Below are 20,706 nucleotides of genomic sequence, written 5' to 3'. Positions count from 1 at the left end.
GTGGCTTGTGATGACTCAGCCTAACTTTGTTCCTCTTTCCTGAAAACAGTGTTCAAGTAAAATATTCACCCAGATAGTACCCCCTTTATTTTTGGAAGGCTTGAAGATATGCAAGCATGTTTCAGCTTGTTTTTTTCATTCTGTTTACTTCTCGATTCACTGAATCACAAGGAAAAAAGGTGCTTTGCAGATCCTCAGATGTAGAAATATCATATTCCTTTTGTGGTAAGTAAAGGATTGTTTTCTTTTCAGTGGTGTTTGCACAAGAATGGATATCCTCTCAGCAAACACTTGTCTTCCTTTCTCTTGTATTTGCCTCTTTGAGGAGTCCAGAAAGATAAAGAAATGATCCACTAGAGATTTAAGAATAATTTTGCTCTTTTTCGGTAGCTTGCGTGTATATATTTTTCTGGTATTCTGCAATTTCTGTATGATAGTAATTACACTGTGCATCCATAGATATTACCACAGTCCATGTTGGGGAAGGTATGGGGTGGGAGAGAGGTTAGCTTTTCTGATCAGGACAGGCATGTGTGTTGGTGACTTCGGAAAAACTTAAAAGACAAATTTCAATGTGCTTCTCCAGTGCTGTGATGAATCAAGTTGAACAAGAAATGCAAGAAATTTACTGTGAGATAGATTTTCATAGAACTTGAAGTTTAGCTGTATGGAAAATAGGAACACTTCATGTGAGTTCCACAGTTTCACCAGTTTCCAGGGCCAATAGGAACAGCTAACAAAGTACAAGTTGAAAAAGAAATTGGGGAGGGAGGGCAGTTTTCCACTTTGCTCTCAATTGTTTCTCCTCTTTTCCCCCTACTCCTTTGCTGTGGTACATAGGCTCTAATTTAGGCCATGATCTGGCACTGAGTCACCCAAAAGGAACCCCGCTGATGTCAACAGAACTCTGTGTGGGCAGAGGAGTCTGCCCACATGGTGCTTGGTGCAGGATCAGGGCCTTGGACTGTACATTCTACAGGGCAGGGGTCATGTCTTGTACAGTTCCATACACATCACACGTGCTGTATTATTAGTAAGAATGAGCTGTAACCTAAGACAGAGAGAGAATATTTGCTGTTACAACTGCTTTGCATTTATTTTCTTTTTGTTAAAATGTTAAGAAGTGCCTATGCTTGAGTTTTATGCTCCCTGACAATACAATTTACAATTTCTTAGGAATATCAGCCAGCAGCATAGTACAGTAAGAACAGTTAGCATAGCAAACAGTAAATACCACAGTACATTATACCCCAACCTATTCCATATCCTCAGCATTCCCCAGATACTCCATCAGATTACGTTTTCATCATGGATAAAATAGTACATCATGTCCTGCAAAGACAGTACAAGTAAACTAAACTGACATGATTTCGGTCATTAAAAGAAAAGTATTGAACTGGATTCCCTCTAAAATGTGAAATAATAGGCTTTCCAACACTGAACAGCCAGTGCATTTTGTACTATATCCTGTATTTTACACTGACATCTGCATCTTGTAGAAAGTACAGCAGTGGTCACTCAGAAAACAAACCATGGTACAGAATAATCTACTAAGGTTCTATTACATTGGAAGCCATGCTAGTGACAACCAAGTTCTAAGACAGTTTCACTGACCAGTGTGGATGGGGATATTTTTGTCTGACAATCGTGTTAATAGCCTCCCTTCAGCGATAGTGTGGAAAATGCATGTCTTCAAAACATACATAACTACAACAGCATGTGTTTGTCACAAATATCCTCAACCCAATTAACCTACGGTTTTTAAAACTTAATTTCAAAAGTGGAATGATGTTATTTCTGCCTCTAAGAAGGCATCTAGAAGGATCATTTACAAACATTTTTTGATGGAGAGTGCTATTCATGCTGACTTTATTACATATTTTTTAATTTAGATTCTGTGGACCATGTTTTCTTCCTTGGTATAGTCCCTTGTTCCTTTAGTGAAGGTCGTTGGAAAATTACTCTTTTATGGATTCCAAGTAAGTCACTTTTTGTTATTTCCATCAAATTTGGGGGATTAAATTCTGTATTTGCACGAGGATAGGTCACTTCTATCTCTAAACCTCTATTCTAAATGAGAAGGATATTTAGGGGAAATTTTTCATGATTGAACCTGAAAAGATAAATCATGATGATATACAAAGAACCTGATTTTCTAACACATTTATGTAAAGATGTATGCACTAAAATGTGACTCACTTGTGCATGCAATTACCATCCATCATTTTACACACTAATAAAGTAGTTGTGTGTGCAAATTCAGTTAGACAAACAATTGCCATTTGCTCATGCAGTTACTCAATTTACCATTCATGACTATTGTGCATCAATTAGGCACACAATTGCTCACATACAATTTAGAAAACTGGGCTCAAAGTATATTCATGCATTAAATGCCAAACTCAAATCAGTCTTCATTATGGAGCCTTGACTGGTGCCTCAATAATATGAAAAACATTAAAAATACACAACAAAGTTTGGTCCTTAGAACTTACACTTCATAACTGAATAAGATGGAGTGACTGTTTATAGGGAAAGAAGAGACTTTTGACAGATGCTATATGTGCTAGGAGGAGAGTGGAAGTGCCAGGAGAGTGCCTGTTCCTATGTGTCTGAGATTTTCCTCATTCTATTCAAGACCCTGTCTAAACTAGAAAAATAGATTGCATTTAAAAATGTGTTAGCTAACACATTTTAACTCACAATTTTGAACACAAGTGTAGATAGGATTTAACACCTTTAAAAATGTGTTCGGACATTGTCGTCTACCCAAGGCCCTTCATGGCATGATTCAGTGTCACCCAGCAGTCCCCTCATAGGGGGTATGTGATCTTGGTGGATCTTTTCAAAGGGAGAGAGACACAGGGCCTGCTACAACCAGTACCATACCTCCTCTGTGTAATGATCACCTCCTGAGTTTCCTCTTTTTAGCAGCAGCCACCTTCTTTAGACAGTTGAGATGCTGAATGTAGCACCTGATTCCTGCAGAAGTACAGATAAGACCGCTGTGTGAAGATAGAGTGCTACTATAGCCGAGGAGAAAAAGGAATTGAAGTCTTCTACCAATTCATTGAGCTACCTGATTAAACAGAAGGAGAAGCAACCCAGTGTCCAGATTGTGGGCATCCTAAGAAGAAGGAACAGTTTTATAACTTAATTAAAAGCATTCCCCCACAAAGTAAAACTGCTGATTAATTTTAGTTTACACTCTGACTTAGACAGTATATATATTTATTAATAATTTTCCTGGCTCTGCTACTCCACTTTGTGTCTTTATAAATACCTAAAAAGTAGCACCAGACAGTTGTTCTTTGCTTCCACAGTGCCTTTCATTCAAGTATATAAAATGGGGGTGGGTGAGGGTGATGATATTTAACTTGTGGGGTTGCTGGATTCAATTAATTTATGTTCATACATCACTTTGATGAATTGGGGGCTACAGTTTTTTATATTTTCAATGTAATTAAGCATGCATCTAATTTTAATCACCTGTGTAGTTTGTTAACTTCAGTGGAACAACTTGGGTGCATATGTCTAAACACTGGAGATGGTTGAAAACTTTCCTTATTTCTCTTGGATGGAAAATGGCTTTTCAGTTATAACAGTTTTCTTTCAGTGGAAACTCCAATTTTCATGTCATGTTTTTTTTGTCCAAAAACTTTGAAAATTTGCCATTTTAAACCAAATTGCCCCCCCCCCTTTTTTTTTTTGGTGTTTCGACAACACCCTCCAAAAAATCTGAATAATTGTTTTTTGTGGGGAGTGAAGAATAATTTCCCAACCAGTAGCCACATACTTAAACACCTTGCTGAGTTGCAGCCTATGTGAGTACTAAGTTTAATATTCTAGTCACCATTAGTATGCATGATTCTCACCTCATGTAGGGAGTGAATGTGTTTTGTGGAGATTTAATCAGGTAATGTTTTGCTTATTTTTTATAGGGAGTGATATAATCTTTTTGGAGGGCAGCATGGATTTATGGTATGATGCTGCAAATGTATTTCAAGGGAAAGAAGTTATTTGCCATGGATTTGATGATGACTACTCATTTTGTGGAACTCTGAAGGGAGGTAAGCATAAACTTGGGGGTTCTCCTTTGCCAAACAGGGAACAGAACCCTGCTAGCTACAATCCTGTTTAAACATTGTTGTTGCTGGCAGGTTTGTTAGAAATCTGTTTAACTGACCAGCACGGACAGGGATATTTCTGTGTCTGTGAATAGCTCTAGATGATGATATAAAACCATGCTAACCACATCCAGTTTTTGCGGGCCCCCTAATTCGGGGGACCTAGAAAAGTAAAGGAGAATTTCTGCGCAGACTACCATGGATAGCACTAGAGACACCACAAATTTGATACCAGCTGGTTGCCTCTAACTGAGCCAGTGCAACTGCTGGGCAGCCAGAAGGGGGCAGCTCAACAGCAGTAAAGGCCGCATGATTCAGTAGCCGAAGCAAGGGACTGAGGGCAACTAGCAAGCGACTAATCCTAGCTATGACACAGACTCTTTTTGGCATTGTTCAAGTCACGCAGGCCAAAGCTTTCAAACTTGAGCACCTAAATTTAGGCAACTAAATCCAGAGGAACTAAGAGTCTGTGGCTCTTTCTGATGTCAGTGGGAGCTGCATTTGTTCAGCACCTCTGTATACACACACACACACCCCTAAATCGATATTCAGAGGTGCTGAGCAAATATATATACACACACCAAGGTTACACACACACACCAAGGTTAAAACTTTTGGCTTTAACCTCCCTGGGCTTCAGTTTCCACATCTGTAAAATGGGGATAATGCCTCACAAAGAATAAATTACATTGTTAACATTTTTTAAATGTCAGGCAAGTCTCAAACTTTGCCAGAATGCACCTGCAGACCTTACAGACCCTAGGAACTATAATAGCCCCTAGAACCCCAATTTATTTGGAGAATTGTCCCTTGTAAACTTCTCTAAATATTGGTAGCACTACAAAGACCTCAGCACAAGTAGCAGGGCTCCAAATCTTCTGCACTGGGGTGCTGGGGGGAAGGATGTGACCTAAAGACACCCAGTCATACCACACAAACATACACAATTAAATTTATTATGGTTAGGGTAGTACTAACAATATGCTAGGAACTAGCCAAACATATAACGTGAGTCATGATGCAGTCTCAGACTCAAAGAACTCAAAATACAAGAGTACAAGCAATGAAGGATGAGGGATAAATCATGCAATCAACATTTGCCTTTTAAAAAAAAGAATATCTGCTACTCCCAACCAATCCTCAACCTAACTATTATTTCAGGCTAATCCTTTGAAGGCATCATGGTAGGAGTAGGTTTGGAGGAGGTGAGGGTGGTGGCCTTATGGTTTAATTCAGTTTACCAAGAGGGAGGTGTGACAGAATGTGCAAAGATGGTTGTGGGAGAGGCAGATAAATGTGTTAAAGGCGGCATCATTGGCAGAGCAAAGGGAGCTGGGGATGAAGGTGTCAGAGACAAGTAGATTAGTAGAGGGGCAGACTTATATAGTGTCAGTTACATTTTGAATGTATGCACTAATGATGTCCAGACCACTGACACAAGTCAGACAAATTTCCTAGTTGCATTCTGCACTTTAAGGAAAACCTAAATAGAGTAAGAAATAAGATCTCTATCCAACTCCCTCTGAAGTCAATGGAAATTTAACTGGATGGTTCACTTTATCATTGTTAAGGACCAAGAATAAATAACCACTTCTTTTATAACTGTCCCTATTTTGCAGAGACGGTCAATACGACGTTTGAACTTAGCGGTTTAAAGATGCAATTGCCGAAGGTACTCACTAAAGTGTATATATACAGTTTATCTAATATATATGTTAAAGGTTACAAAAATTAGCAAAATAGATTGCTTACATGTATACTTCCCCTGAAAATAGTATTGCACCAAAACTGTACACAACACTTCCTTATGAAATTTTTGTTTTTTTCTTACCTCAGGAGTGACTCCACTTGAGTGGTAGATGAACTCAAGTTGTCCCTCTATATTATAGTTTCCTGAAAACTTTATTTTAAGAAATAAAATTAGCACAGGTGATATAACAAGTCTATTGCAAGCAAACAAACAAATCCTTCTTAACATATTGGAAGGATTATGGATATTGTGTAAATAAGAAAACGAACTGCCACTATAGAACATAAGAATGGCCATACTGGGTCAGACCAAAGGTCCATCTAGCCCAGTATCCTGTCTTCCAACAGTGGCCAATGCCAGGTGCCCCAGAGGGAATGAACAGAACAGGTAATCATCAAGTGATCCTTTCCCTGTCACTCATTCCCAGCTTCTGGCAAACAGAGGCTAGGGGCACCATTCCTGCCCATCCTAGCTAATCCATTGATGGACCTATCCTCCATGAATTTATCTAGTTCTTTTTTGAAAAAGAACTATAGACAAAGGGATTAATGTATGTATCACTCTAATGACCCTATATGTTCCTTATTAACATTTGGTGGTTTACATTAAGTAGGTACCATCCCACCTATTTCCTTGTCTTCCATCTATAACCATCTCATTCCATCTTTCAGGTTCTCTCCTCCCCTCCCTTACTGCCTGCAAAAATAACTTCCTCTTACTTGTTCTCTAGATGGTGTCCTTCTCACTTCAGATATTCTCTCTTTTCCTCTTCTCCCTATTTCCAGGTCACGCTTCCATGTCTCTTTTTCTCCTCTTCCCCATTTCCAAGTTCCCCTTTGTCACACAGAGACAGTGCAGAAGTACAGGTGACAATACCATGACCCCCCTACAATAGCTTTGTGATCCCCTTTTTGGTCAGGACCTCCAGTTTGAGAAATACTGGGTCTTAAGGGCTTTACATGTTTACATTTTGCCATTTTAAAATACATATTCATGGTTTGTTACAACATCATAAAATTTAAGATTTAAATACCTGAAACCATGAAATTCAAGATTTTTAAAATGCTGTGACTGTGAAATTTACAAAAATGGATGGTGATTTGGTGGGGCCCTAGTTATTGTGGATCCAGACTTATGTGACTTAGCCAGCATTACACAGAAACTCTGTGGCAGAGGCAGAGAGAAAACTGAGTTCCCCAGTGCAGCACTGAACTGCCTTAACCACAAAACCACATGGAATCATAGAATCATAGAATATCCAGGTTGGAAGGGACCTCAGGAGGTCATCTAGTCCAACCCCCTGCTCAAAGCAGGACCAATCCCCAACTAAATCATCCCAGCCAGGGATTTGTCAAGCCTGACCTTAAAAACCTCAAAGGAAGGAGATTCCACCACCTTTCTAGGTAACGCATTCCAGTGCTTCACCACCCTCCTAGTGAAAAAGTTTTTCCTAATATCCAACCTAAACCTCCCCCACTGCAACTTGAGACCATTGCTCCTTGTTCTGTCATCTGCTACCACTGAGAACAGTCTAGATCCATCTCTTTGCAACCCCCTTTCAGGTAGTTGAAAGCAGCTATCATATCCCCCCTCATTCTTCTCTTCCGCAGACTAAACAATCCCAGTTCCCTCAGCCTCTCCTTATAAATCATGTGTTCCAGTCCCCTAATGTTTTTTTTGTTGCCCTCCGCTGGACGCTTTTCAATTTTTTCACATCCTTCTTGTAGTGTGGGGCCCAAAATTGGACACAGTACTCCAGATGAGGCCTCACCAATGTCGAATAGAGGGGAACAATCACGTCCCTCTATCTGCTGGCAATGCCCCTAATTATACAACCCAAAATGCCATTGGCCTTCTTGGCAACAAGGACACACTGTTGACTCATACCCAGCTTTTCATCCACTGTAACCCCTAGGTCCTTTTTTGCAGAACTGCTGCCTAGCCATTCAGTCCCTAGTCTGTAGTCAGTGGGATTCTTCCCACCTTTTCTCTTCCTACAGTTCCCTTCCTCATTCACACCTTCCAATTTTTGCACTACATAAGGCAGGTATCCTACAGACAATAGTCTCCTTTACTCACAAACCTGCTCCACCATTGGAGCAGGCCCACCAGTGACCACATGAGACCAGGATCCTGTGCAAAAAATATGTGATCATGTAATTAAAGGCTGCATCATAATACATATGCACAAAAAGGTAATTCACAGGTAATCTTAATTCTTCATTTCCTAACATCTGAGTGCTTGATGTTGCAACCTTAATAAGGTCCTTTTAACACAGTGGCTTTTTAATGTAATTTCCCAAGTTTTTTAAAAACTTAACTGAAAAAATAGAAATCTCATCGTACTGACACCCACATTAGTCATCAGCAAGGCTGTACCTTTTAGATCCACCACACAGACCTCTGCCACTTGAGCAAATGGAGTAACTGATAGCAGTAGTAGGTTGCCATTCTCTATGTGGACCAACACTAGAACTGATTAGACAGACACTTTGCCAGTGAGTTTCACAGCTTTTTGCTGACAGCAGTGGAGTTTTGAGACTCAAGAACTGGTTTCCATTCCAGGCTCTGGAGGGGAGTGTGTTCTGGTGGTCTCATACCTTTCTGTCTCTGTTTTCTCCCAAGCCTGATTCCTTCTGCCATTCTTAACTCCAGCCTATCCTGTGCCAGACCTTTCTCCCCACTCCCTGGGCTCCTCATCCTAGTCTTCTCCCCCCGAGTTTCTGGGCCAAAAAGTGGCAACAAGATTGTGTGGTTTTTTTCTTTCTTTGTTTTAGGGAATATATATGATTCTTTTAAGATTATTCTCTGGTCCTTCTGAGAAGAACTTGTTCCTGTGTATGAATGTCACCTTGTTAATGAAATAGGATGGTTAAGGAATTTCAGAATAAGATGATTGCTTCAAATCATCGCAGAACACAAGAACTGCTGCTGCAAGGAACTGGAATTTTATCACTGAAATAATAAACAGACTGATTTTGCATGGGTACGAATGCAAAATGCACTTTACTATACGCATAATTATAAGGAAGAATGATAGACTCATCCATTCATATACTTGCTATAATCAAATGGCCAGCCAATTTGTGCTAAATTTCTTTGTGAAAATTAGGTACAAATGCATACTGTTTAATCTACAGAATGACCCTGAAATGGTGTCGTAGTTACAACTGTATTTCAATTTATACCTCTTGTGTTATGCAGAATGTGTGTATTTCAGATTCTGCTAAACTAAGACAAGACAAGAATGTTTGCCAGAATTTATTTGATATAAAAGAAAACCCTGTGTATTCTCTTGTTCATTCTGTCTGTTTAGCTTCAGTAGCTATTCTATTCTCAGTCATTTATTTGCACCACCACACATAACAGCGAAGTGAAAGGCTTTTTAACATGCCAAGACAGGAGTTCAGGGATCTTTGGTTATCTGGCAGCAGTTGATGGTGTTAATAGCATCTGAAACAGAGTGGGCACTGGGCAGCAGTGTTCACTGCTTACGCAGCTTGAGTAGAGCTGCCTTAAGGCAAACCAGTGTCCTAGGCACAACCCACTGATGTGGTCCTGGGCCCTGCTTGGGTGGTGGTGGCAGGATTATCCACACAAGCCCTCCCCTGGGATGGCAGGGGGTTTGCTACTGTTCTTCAAGTGGGCAACGATGACTTCTTCTTCAACCCACAGCCAATCTCTGGCAGGCCTGGGAGCAGGGTGCCCCAGCCTGTTGCTGCTATTCTTTAGGTGGCCAGTGCTTAGCCTCCCTCACCACCTGAGCAGTGGGCCCTCTGTGAAGAGGTACTTTATGTCAGCCCAGCATAGGTCTCCGTGTGGTGTCAAGAGCCCTCTGTGGGTTAGTGGTGTCAGAGGGAACCAGACCCACAAACAAGGCTCTCTCTTTGGGAAGGGTGGGTGTGGTGACCTTTTCTCACTGGACCATCATTCCTGAAAGTTGGGGGACTTAATGTCAACCTCAGGGACTTTGTTTTGAACCATCCTTTCCTCCAGCCAAAGAGGAGTAGCAGAGGAGACAGCAGTAGCAAGGTGGCCCAGCCGTGGGCTATGCCCTCCCTCTGTCCTGGTCCATCAGGGAAACATGGGAGGAAGCCAGGATTCTCCTCCTCTCCCTTGGTCACTAGAGAAGGAGTAACAATGACAGACCAGGGAGGAGGGAGATCCTGATGTGCAAGAGGAGCAGCCTACTGCATTGATAAGCAGCCCCCTCTTCCCTTGGCCCAGCTGGAGAGCGAAAGCCAGGATTGTAGTGGCAAAGGCTGTCTTCCACACTAGTGAGGGCCCCCACCCAGGAGCTGCTGCAGGAGCAGCAGGGTTTTGGTCCTTCCATGCCCCCAGCTAGGATTTCTTTCCCCATGAGTTGCTGTGAAGTGGCTGTGGTGGTCTGAACTGCCTCCCCACTGGAGATTGTGGTGCCTACTGCTTTGGTCCACCATCCTCAGGATCTTCTACTGCTTGGGGTGGGGCCTTGGTCCAGTCAAGTGTGTTTGGGCAGCAGAGCCTTGCAGTCCCCCTGGTTCTTGTAGGTGTAAGCAGGGTCTGAATGAAGCTCTCCGTGGATGAGCTGGGGGAATAATATTTCAGGACCAGACTATATTTACATGAACACACCTACTCTGCCTAGGTATTCAGCACACAAAGTCTTGTTGCCAAAGTGATCAATTTTGGCTGGTGGTGGGTTACAAATCGCTTTGTATGCAGAGGTAATTAAATGTTTTTATCCTGGATTGTATGAGTAAAGAGCAGCAGAACTGTACTGAACACACCCAGATTGATGGGAGTAACCCTCAGCTGAACTACACTTGCTAAGCAGTGGGTAGGGATGCCAAATCCCAGTGAGATGGGGGAGGGGGGGGGATAGGTGCTCCTAGCTGGTGGTGTAGGCTTTGCCTAAGAGTCCTAGATGCCATTAGACTCTCCCCCCTCAATTGTTTAAAGACAGCAGATTAGATTCAATGGGAGAGTCCTTAGTTTTGTCACTAGAGCTGAAATGACTGATAACTAGGTCTAAGTGCTGAGATTCAGACCTGCTGTGGGGCCGTGTTGCAGTGAAAGAGACTGCCCACCCTGCACTAGCAGTGAGGTTCCATGGTAACTGGTGAAATCACTGAGAGCTGGGTTAAGTGATGGGACATGGCAAAGGTTGCAGTAGAGAGGCGGGTGATTGCACAGAAAGTGACAGCACAGCGGCCAATGGCAGCGGAGTGAAGGATGGCACAGCAGTGGTAGCAGGCAGCGATGCAGAGTGAACAGCAGTGGTGGATTAGCCACTAGACCAATGGGGCCCGAGGCTAGGGGCCTGGCCAATTGGTGGGCCCCCGGAAAAATGTGCACCCCTGCACCCTGACCCGCTCCGCCCAGTGCTCCTGCCAGGGAGCTTGCCCTTCTCCATCTGCCTGTCACTCCTGCCAGGAGTGGGGTTGGGGCGCAGGGACTTGCCCTGGCCTCCTGTGCCCTGACTCCACTCCCCAGCAGGAGTGCCGGGCGGGAAGAGCAGGTCAGGATGAGGGGGCACACATTTTTTCCGGGGGCCCCCAATTGGCCAGGGCCCCTGTTGGCCCGGTGGCTAATCCACCCCTGCATGTACTACTATATCTTTTTATGGTTAAATTCCACAGGTCATCTTGCCTTCTGTATTTTCACAATAAATAGTTTAGGGCTAACTCCTGAAGATTGTAATCAGACAAGATCACTACTGACTTTGATGGGAACTTTGCTGGAATAAGGACTAGAGGATTTTGTCCAAGGTGGACCAAAGAGGATTTCAGTTCACCTTGAAGTTGCTTAATGATTCTACATCACATAGTTATCCTTAAGAAATTAACAGGAACATTGTCTTAAAATACAGTATGATTTGGATGTTTCCTCTCTGCACAGTCCAACACCAGGCTTTTGTTAGGCTAGATTCTCAGTCAGATGTTCCCTAATGAGTTAACTTTGGGGATTTTGTAGCACATATTCTGTGGAACAATAGAAAATTCTGTGTTAAAGCTGTAAGCTGATTAATAGCCACTAGGCTGTGCTGTATCTCACAGATTACTTTTAACTCCTTCCAGAGTAGCAGCTGTGTTTGTCTGTATCCGGAAAAAGAACAGGAGTACTTGTGGCACCTACCGGTTTTTCAGTGTTATGATTCCTGGACACAAATCTGACATCAGGAATCATAATGTTCAAAAACCGGTAGGAGAACACTTCAAACTCTCTGGCCACTCAGTAAAAGACTTAAGGGTGGCAATTTTGAAACAGAAAAGCTTCAAAAACAGACTCCAATGAGAAACTGCTGAGCTTGAATGAATATGCAATACCATTAACTTGGGTTTGAATAGAGACTGGGAGTGGCTGGGTCATTACACATATTGAATTTATTTCCCCATGTTAAGTATCCTCACACCTTCTTGTCAACTGTCTCAATGGGCCATCTTGATTATCACTACAAAAGTGTTTTTCTCCTGCTGATAATAGCTCATCTTAATTAATTAGCCTCTTACAGTTTGTATGGCAACTTCCAACTTCTCTGTGTGTGTGTGTGTGTATATATATATATCTTCTTACTATATGTTCCATTCTATGCATCCAATGAAGTGGGCTGTAGCCCACAAAAGCTTATGCTCTAATAAATTTGTTAGTCTCTAAGGTGCCACAAGTACTCCTGTTCTTTTTTCAACCTCTTGCCAACTACTACATAAACTATCAGCAGATATAGACGAGCAGAATTAAAGTTTTTACTTCTAGCTTACAGCAGGCGGTCAGCTTTTTCAAACTGGGTGCCAAAAAAAGCATTTTTGCACAGTTGTATCCACTCCATTTAGATATTGGGCCCCAGCAAATTTTAGTTGGAAAATTTGAAACAAAAGTCACAAAGAATTGTTAGACAGTGTAACAAACAGAGGTGAGGGACTAATGGAGGCAAGACATCATAATTACTTCAGAGCTGTAATGATGAAGAATTTATGCTTGCATTAAATTCTGCAGACACTAACAGAGTGTACAAACAGTTCTTATTTTATGTCTGAATAGAGCTATTGGAAATTAAAGTTGGTTTCCTTTGAATTTATTCTATAAACAAACAAACAAAAAAAGGAGTCAGAAAATTTGGTAATTGATGTCTGCCTTACTATATATGTTTATCTTCATTTTGAACTTTATAATTTGCCCCATGAACGTTTCTAGTGATTATCTGAAATCTAATACTAAAGTCACAGAAGTGTTCAGGGACCATTGTCACTGAAACTGTTTTGAGGATTATTTATTTTATCTCAATGCAGTTTAGCTTATGCTTGGAATGTTTTCAGATACTAAAAAAAAAAAATTTAGAATGAATATGTTCTGATCATTAATGTAGTACATATCCAACAAATGACAGAAGCTAATAAGTGATGGGAAATAAATAAAGATCTTTACACATCAGATTTTTGTTAGCTTATGTGGTAAAGACCTTGTAGATGTTGGAGCTTTGTAGTATAGATATGTGGAAATAGGAAGTCTGTAGCTGAATGCTTATGATTATCTATGCTAACAGACAGAATCCTCAATATATGCAGAATACTTGAGCCCCCAACTGGTAAATAAGACACATTGGAGACCTTTCTAAGAAATTTTCAAGATATCTTAAGTATATGATCTAAGGTTGCCAGCTATTGTATCACTGATGTCCATGTCCTTATTTCTGTGTTTTATTGTTACACTATGGGCCAAATCCTGTCTTCAGTTGCACCTGGGTTACCCTGAAGTCATAACTGACGTCCATATAGAGTTCATGGCATAACTGAGGACAGAATTTGGTCCCGCATATCTTAGTGTACGTCTACATTACAACTGCTACAGTGGCACAGCTACGGCGTCGCAGCTGTCGGCACCATACTGCTGATGTTTCCTATATCGACATAAAGAGTTTTTCCATTGTTGTAGTTAATCCACCTCTTCCATCGACCTAGCTGTGTCTATACCAGGGGTTAGGTCAACCTAATTACAGCACTCAGGGCACAACATTTTTAACAGTCCTGAACGACATAGCTAGGTTGGTCTAATTTTTAAGTGTAGACCAGGCCTTCTACTATTTTGATACACTCTGTGGTCCAAATCATGCCCTTGCTCCTCTCTAGAGTGGTAGGATGCAGAGCTCGTAGACTTGAAGGCCACAAGGGGTCATCGTGATCATCTAGTCTGATGTTCTGTACATCGCAGGTCATAGAACCTTACCCCCACACTCTTGTAATAGGCCCATAACCTCTAACTGAGTTACTGAAGTCCTCAAACCTTGATTTAAAGACTTCAAGTTACAGAGACTCCAGCATTTACAGTAGATCAAAAGAGCCAGTGACCCGTGCCCCATGCTACAGAGAAAGGCAAAACCAGGGTTTCTGCCAGTCTGACATGGGGGAAAATTCTTTCCTACCCCCAGATATGGTGATCAGTTAGACCCTGAGCATGTGCGCAAGACCCACCAGCCACACCTGGGAAAGAATTCTCTATAGTAACTCAGAGTCCTCCCCCTCTAGTGTCCCATCTCCAGCCATTGAATATATTTACTAATAGCAGTCGCAGATGGGCCATATGCCATTGAGGGCAATCTCAACGCAATTTAACTTATCAACTTAGTTTTTTTACCCCCACTACTACCCTTGGAATGCTGTTCCTGAACTTCTCTCCTCTGATGGTTAGAAACCTTGGTCTAACTTCAAGCCTAAACTTACTGATGGCCAGTTTATATCCATTTGTTCTTGTGCCAACATTAGCTCTTAACTTAAACAGCTCCTCTCCCTTCCTGGTGTTTATCCTGCTAATGTATTTATAGAGAGTAATCATATCTCCCTTCATCCTTCGTTTTGTTAGGATAAACAAGCCAAGTTCCTTAAATCTCCTTTTGTAAGGCAGGTTCTCAATTCCTCTGATCATCCAAATTAGCCCTTCTTTGCACCTGTTCTAGTTTGAATTAATCTTTCTTAAACATGGGAGTCCAGAATTGCACACAGGATTCCAGATGAGGTCTCACCAGTGCCTTGAACAATAGTAATAACACCTCCCTACCTTTACTGGCAATAGCTTGCCTGATGCATTTTAGGATTACATTAGCCTTTTTCATGGCCATATCATATTGACAGCTCAGATAAGCCCTTAGCAGCAACGTTCTGCCCAGCCTCTGCATGGGTGACAAGAAGTGACCTGCCCCCTAACCTGCATGCACAGGACTAGACACAATTTAGCTTGTATGTTTATCTATATAAAAACTTAAAAATATAAGGTAAAATTTGTATACATTTGTAAAATTTGGGTAAAAAGGGCTCTGTATTGTAAAAAACAGACACAGACTTGTATATTAATGTAATTCATTTTAAAAAGTAGAACACAAGTGCTAAAGGAGACGTATATGTCATATGTAACTTTAACACTAACTTTTGCTTTCTTGGAGTCAGTTATTTAAATATTTCTCTTTGCTTTGTTTTCTTTTACAAAAAGTAGGGCTGTTGATTAATTGCAGTTAACTCACGCGATTAACTCAAAAAAATTAATTGCGCTTAATCCAACTGTTAAACAATAGAATACAAATTGAAATGTATTAAATATTTTTGATGTTTCTACATTTTCAAATATATCTATTTCAATTACAACACAGAATGCAAAGTGTACAGTGCTCACTTTATTTTTTATTACAGATATTTGCACTGTAAAAATGATAAACAAAAGAAATAGTATTTTTCAATTCATCTCATACAAGTACAGTGGTGCAATCTCTTTATTATGAAAGTGCAACTTACAAATGTATTTTTTTTGTTACATACTGTACTCAAAAACAAAACAATGTAAAACTTTAGAGCCTACAAGTCCACTCAGTCCTACTTCTTGTTCAGCCAATTGCTAAGAGAAAAATTTTGTTTACATTTTTGGGAAATAATGCTGCCCACTTCTTAATTACTTCACCTGAAAGTGAGAACAGGTGTTCTCATGGCAATTGTTGTAGCCGGCAACGCAAGATATTTACATGCCAGATGCGCTAAAGATTCATATGCCTCTTCATACTTTGACCATCGTTCCAGAGGACATGCTTCCATGCTGATGATGCTCCTTAAAAAATAATGCGCTAATTAAATCTGTGATTGAACTCCTTGGGGGAGAATTGTATGTGTCCTGCTCTCTTTTACCCTCATTCTGCCATATATTTCATATTATAGCAATCTCGGATGATGACCCACCACATGTTGTTTGTTTTAAGAACACTTTCACTGCAAATATGACAAAATACAAAGAAAATACCACTGTGAAATTTCTAAAGATAGCTATAGCACTCGACCCAAAGTTTAAGAATCTGAAGTGCCTTCCAAAATCTGAGAGGGATGAGGTGTGGAGCATGCTTTCAGAAGTCTTAAATGAGCAACATTCTGATGCAGAAACTACAGAACCCAAACCACCAAAAAAGAAAATAACCTTCTGCTGGTGATGGCTGACTCAGATGATGAAAATGAACATGCGTTGGTCTGCACTGCTTTGGATCATTATTGAGCAGAACCCGTCATCAGCATGGACGCCATGTCCTTTGGAATGGTGGTTGAAGCATCAAGGGACATATGAATCTTTAGCGCATCTGGTATGTAAATATCTTGCGACGCCGGCTACAATGGTGCCATGCAAATGCCTGTTCCCCCTGTCAGGTGACATTGTAAACAAGAAGCAGGCAGTATTATCTTCTGAAAATGTAAACAAACTTGTTTGTTTTAGTGATTGGCTGAACAAGAAGTAGGACTGAGTGGACTTGTAGGCTGTAAAGTTTTAAATTATTTTATTTTTGAATGCAGGTTTTTTGGGTACATACAAATGTAAAATTAAGTTCAAATGCCATGATAAAGAGACTGCACTACAGTACTTGTATTAGGTGAATTGAAAAATACTATCTCTTTTGTTTTTTACAGTGCAAATATGTGTAATAAAAATAAATATAAAGTGAGCACTGTACACGTTGTATTTTGTGTTGTAATTGAAATCAATATATTTGAAAATGTAGAAAACATCCAAAATATTTAAATAAATGGTGTGCTATTGGTGTTTAATTGTGATTAATTTTTTTAATCGTGCGACAGCCCTAACAAAAAGTTTTTCTCTACTAGACAGTGTAGGTCTGGCTTGACATGAACCTTAACAGAAAATACTCTCAGAATCTCATAATTTAATCTCTTCCCCTTTTAAGCTTTCTGGTCTGCAAAGCTCCACATTAGGGACCCATTGAAGTCCATTCCAGTTAGATTTAGGTGAACTTGTTCAGACCAATTACAAACTGATCTGAAGTCTTTCCTGTCCTTCAGCTTAGAGGTTTTGAAAACTTTGGTCAAGTTTTTTTTTCTTGTCCCTCTTCATGTCCTGGCTCTTTTTTGGACCAGAAATTGAATTGTGCAAATTCTATTTAAAAAAGCTAAGGCAGGTGAGATGATATCTTTTATTGGTCCAACTTCTGTTGGAGAAAGGTACAAGCTTTTGAGCTACCCAGAGTTCTTCTTCAGGTTTGGGGAAGGAAATCAGAGTGTCTGAGCTAAATACAAGTTGGGACAGATTAAGTATAAAGGGTAAGGCATGTTGTAGGAAGCCTCTTGAAATAAACTGGGCAACTGAGGGTTGGATTTTATGCAAAAGGGGTTTGAAGTGGGCAATTAAGGGTTAGCAGATTGTGAGGTGTTTTACAAGTTGTTGTAATGAGACATAAAACCAGTGTCCCTACTGAGTCCATGTTTTTTAGCATTTAATAGAGTTATGAATTTAAGTTCCCAGGCTCGTCTTTTGAAGGTGTTGTGCAGGTTGTATTTCAGGACAAGTACTGAGAGATTACATATAGAGTGACTGTTTGTTTGTGAAAAGTGTTTGCCACTGGGTGATATGGTGCTTTAGTCTTCTATCACTTCTATGTGCAAGTTCATTCGAGAGCATAGTGATTGTCTCATTTCACCCACTAGTTGTTGATGGGGTATTTGATGCATTGAATGAGGTATACTATATGTTGTGATAAGCATGTGTAGGACTCGGGAATGTTGAAAGGTGACTTGTGTAGGACTCATGAGTGTTGAAAGGTGAGAGCGCTAAGTTCCCTCTGAGCTGCGCTGCTGTGCGGCAGGCTATCAAGGGCTGCACAGGTGGGGAGATGCGCTCCTCCCCTGGCTCAGCCCAGCCCAACCCCACTGGAGCTGCCACGGCCGGGGAGAGGCACAGGTGTTCCTTCCCCAGTTTGGCCCAGCCCTGCCAGAGTTGCTGCGGCTGGGAAAGGTGCCTCTCCCCCAGCCCAGGCCCACTCTGCTGGAGCTGCTGCAGCTGGGGAGAGGTGCCTGTCCCTCGGCCTAGCCCAGCCAGAGCTGCTGCGGTTGGGGCGAGGTGCCTCTCACCAGGCCCAGAGCTGCTGTGGTGAGAGAAGGCTGAGGGGAGTCCTCTCTCCCCACCACAGCCCCGAGGCAGCCAGTACCCCAAACCCCTCATCCCCAGCCCCACCCCAGAGCCCTCACCCCTCACTGCTCCCTGGCCCCATCCCAGAGCCTTCACCCTCAGCCAGAACCCTCACCCCCCTACACCCCAAGCCTCTGCCCCAGCCCTGAGCCCCCTCCCACACCCTGATCCCTTCATCCCTAGTCCCACCCCAGAGCCCGCAACCCCAACCAGAGCCCACACCCCAACCCTCTGCCCTAGTTCTGAGCCCAATCCCCTCTTCCCCAGCCCTAACCCTCCGCAAATCCCAACTCTCTGCCCCAGTCCTGAGTCCCCTCACACACTCCAAACCACTCAGCTCCACCCTGGCCACACATCACCTCCATATTGGTGCCCATAACAAAATTCATTTTGCACATGGATGTGAATTGGTGCGGGGTAGTTTTGCATCTGTTTTTCTGGTAGGGTCTGGTGCCACTTTGAGTAGGTCTGTCCAGGTCTGTGTGGAATTTGCTTCTGATTCGGGGATTGTTTGAAGCCCAGAAAGGGGGCTCAGGAAAGATTTCTTTCGGGATGTGGTCCCCATCAAATGTGGGTTGAAATTGTTTGATGATACTCTATATGGGCTCTAATGTAAAAAAAAAAAACTGTATGGAGTATATTTCTGGTACGAATGTAAACATTAGGAGCCCTACATCCCATGAGATACCCTTTATTGCCAAGGTTTCTAGCATAGTTTTGCAGATTCCAAAGATTTGGTATAGAGCAGGTAAGTATAAGATTTTTGGGTGTTTATCTGAACAGAACCTCTAAACCCATCACAGATCTTTCTCTCTCATTACTATTGCTTTTTAAGCAGCTGTCAGGATTTACTGCAGATGGAAAAATAGCTTTCCTTCACCCCCTCACCCTCTGTTGCCAAATATGTAATTAGCTAAAGAAGAAGTTCCTGTAAAATTGTTTTTCATTAAGCACATACACGCTTTGAAATGTGCATTAACGTTCCGTTCCAATCCAGCAAAACACTTAAGCACATCAGTAACTTTAAACTTGTGTGTAGTCCTGTAGGCCACATTGGTGTACATGTGTGCTTAAGTGCTGGATCAGGGCCTAACATACTTGTGATACACAAACAAACAAAAAGCCTGGCAGTCATGACTGTCTTGATACAACACCATGTTTCCAGGGTTGGACTGGAAGGTACAAGCATCCTACATAATCCAGTCATACTGCCCATTCAATTTATCAGGTCTCTCTCTCTCTCTCTCCCTCTCTCTCTAAGTGGTTCAATCCTCCTCTTTCAATGAGAATTACTTGTAATGTATACAGGTAACTGCAGGAGACTAATACTTAATTTCAGGAATGATATTAGGGGTACTGTCCTAGGCTTTGTCTACACTATAAAGGGTTTGCCAGTATAACTATACTGGTATAGCTCTAGTAGCAAACTCTCCCAGTGGAGACAGTTTATATTGGCAAAAGTGTTAATTTTCCAGTATAGTTTATACCAGTTCCCTGAATTAAATACACTGTTGTAATGATCTAAACCCCCGTGTTCATCCTTTTTACAGGATTATGATAAATTTTGTACAAAGTATGCCTTGTGAGGTATCATTTGAAAACACACATTTTGCTGATCATTATTATCTTGGTAAAATATATGTGGCAACGTTGTATGTAAGGTTATAAGATTCCTCTGTATGGTATTGCTCAGACATGTTCCAAGTCTGGGGAGCAGCCACAAACCAATTCCCCAGAGACAAAAGGCAAGCTGACACCTCAGCCTGGTGTCAATGAAATCAAATGGACCACCACCTGGTTAAGTGGCCACTCTTTGGCAGAAAAGAGGGTGTGGGTGAAAAATCTACATCTTGACAAAGAAACAGCTTGGGGTTCCTGTCCCGTTTCTGCCTCTTGAACCCCATCTGGGGATGCTTCTTGAAGAAGGGAAAACTATCAGAAGGAAGAGCAAATGCCCCAAAGGATTTCTCTCTTTCTTTCTACCCATGGCATCCACTATACCTGAAGAACAAAAGAAGCAGCATTGGACTGGGGGAAGAATCCTGACTGAAAGAAGTTCAGCCAGTAAGACTGCTGAAGCATTTGATGCAAGACCTCTGCTTCAAATTCACTCTATGTTGTTAAGTTAGGTATTTGTTGCATTTTACTTTTATTTGTCTTTTAACCACTTCTGACTTTTATGTCTTATCACTTATACTCACTTAAAATCTACTTTTTATAGTTAATAAACTTGTTTTATTGTTTTATCTAAAGTAGTGTGTTTGTTTGGGAAACTATTTGAAATAACAGGATTTGTGCATATCATTTTTTATCCATATAATGATGGATTTTGTATGAACTTATATTGTCCAGGAGGGTGGTGGGCAGCACAAGACATACATTTCTGGGGAAAGTCTGGGACTGGGAGTT

General features: G+C 41.4%; 1 protein-coding gene across 2 annotated transcripts; it reads left to right on the top strand.

Moving 5' to 3' along the window:
• Positions 1-56: 56 nt before the first annotated feature.
• Positions 57-20,426, top strand: LY96 (lymphocyte antigen 96). 2 transcript variants are annotated; one of them, XM_048840979.2, is made up of 5 exons: positions 57-225; positions 1,893-1,979; positions 3,942-4,070; positions 5,747-5,799; positions 20,305-20,426. In XM_048840979.2, exons 1-5 carry the CDS (start codon positions 117-119, stop codon positions 20,341-20,343), a joined length of 417 nt encoding a protein of 138 aa, XP_048696936.1. In that variant the 5' UTR covers positions 57-116; the 3' UTR covers positions 20,344-20,426. The 2 variants fall into 2 exon arrangements, with proteins under 2 accessions (XP_048696936.1, XP_048696935.1); XM_048840978.2 differs by lacking the exon at positions 20,305-20,426 and adding an exon at positions 8,655-9,170.
• The last annotated feature ends 280 nt before the right edge of the window (positions 20,427-20,706 follow it).

The sequence above is a fragment of the Caretta caretta genome, chromosome 2 (assembly GCF_965140235.1).
Source record: "Caretta caretta isolate rCarCar2 chromosome 2, rCarCar1.hap1, whole genome shotgun sequence".
NCBI classification, from domain to species: Eukaryota; Metazoa; Chordata; order Testudines; family Cheloniidae; genus Caretta; species Caretta caretta.
Note: the sequence above shows the minus strand (reverse complement) of the source record. Positions and strands in the feature narration are given on the sequence as shown.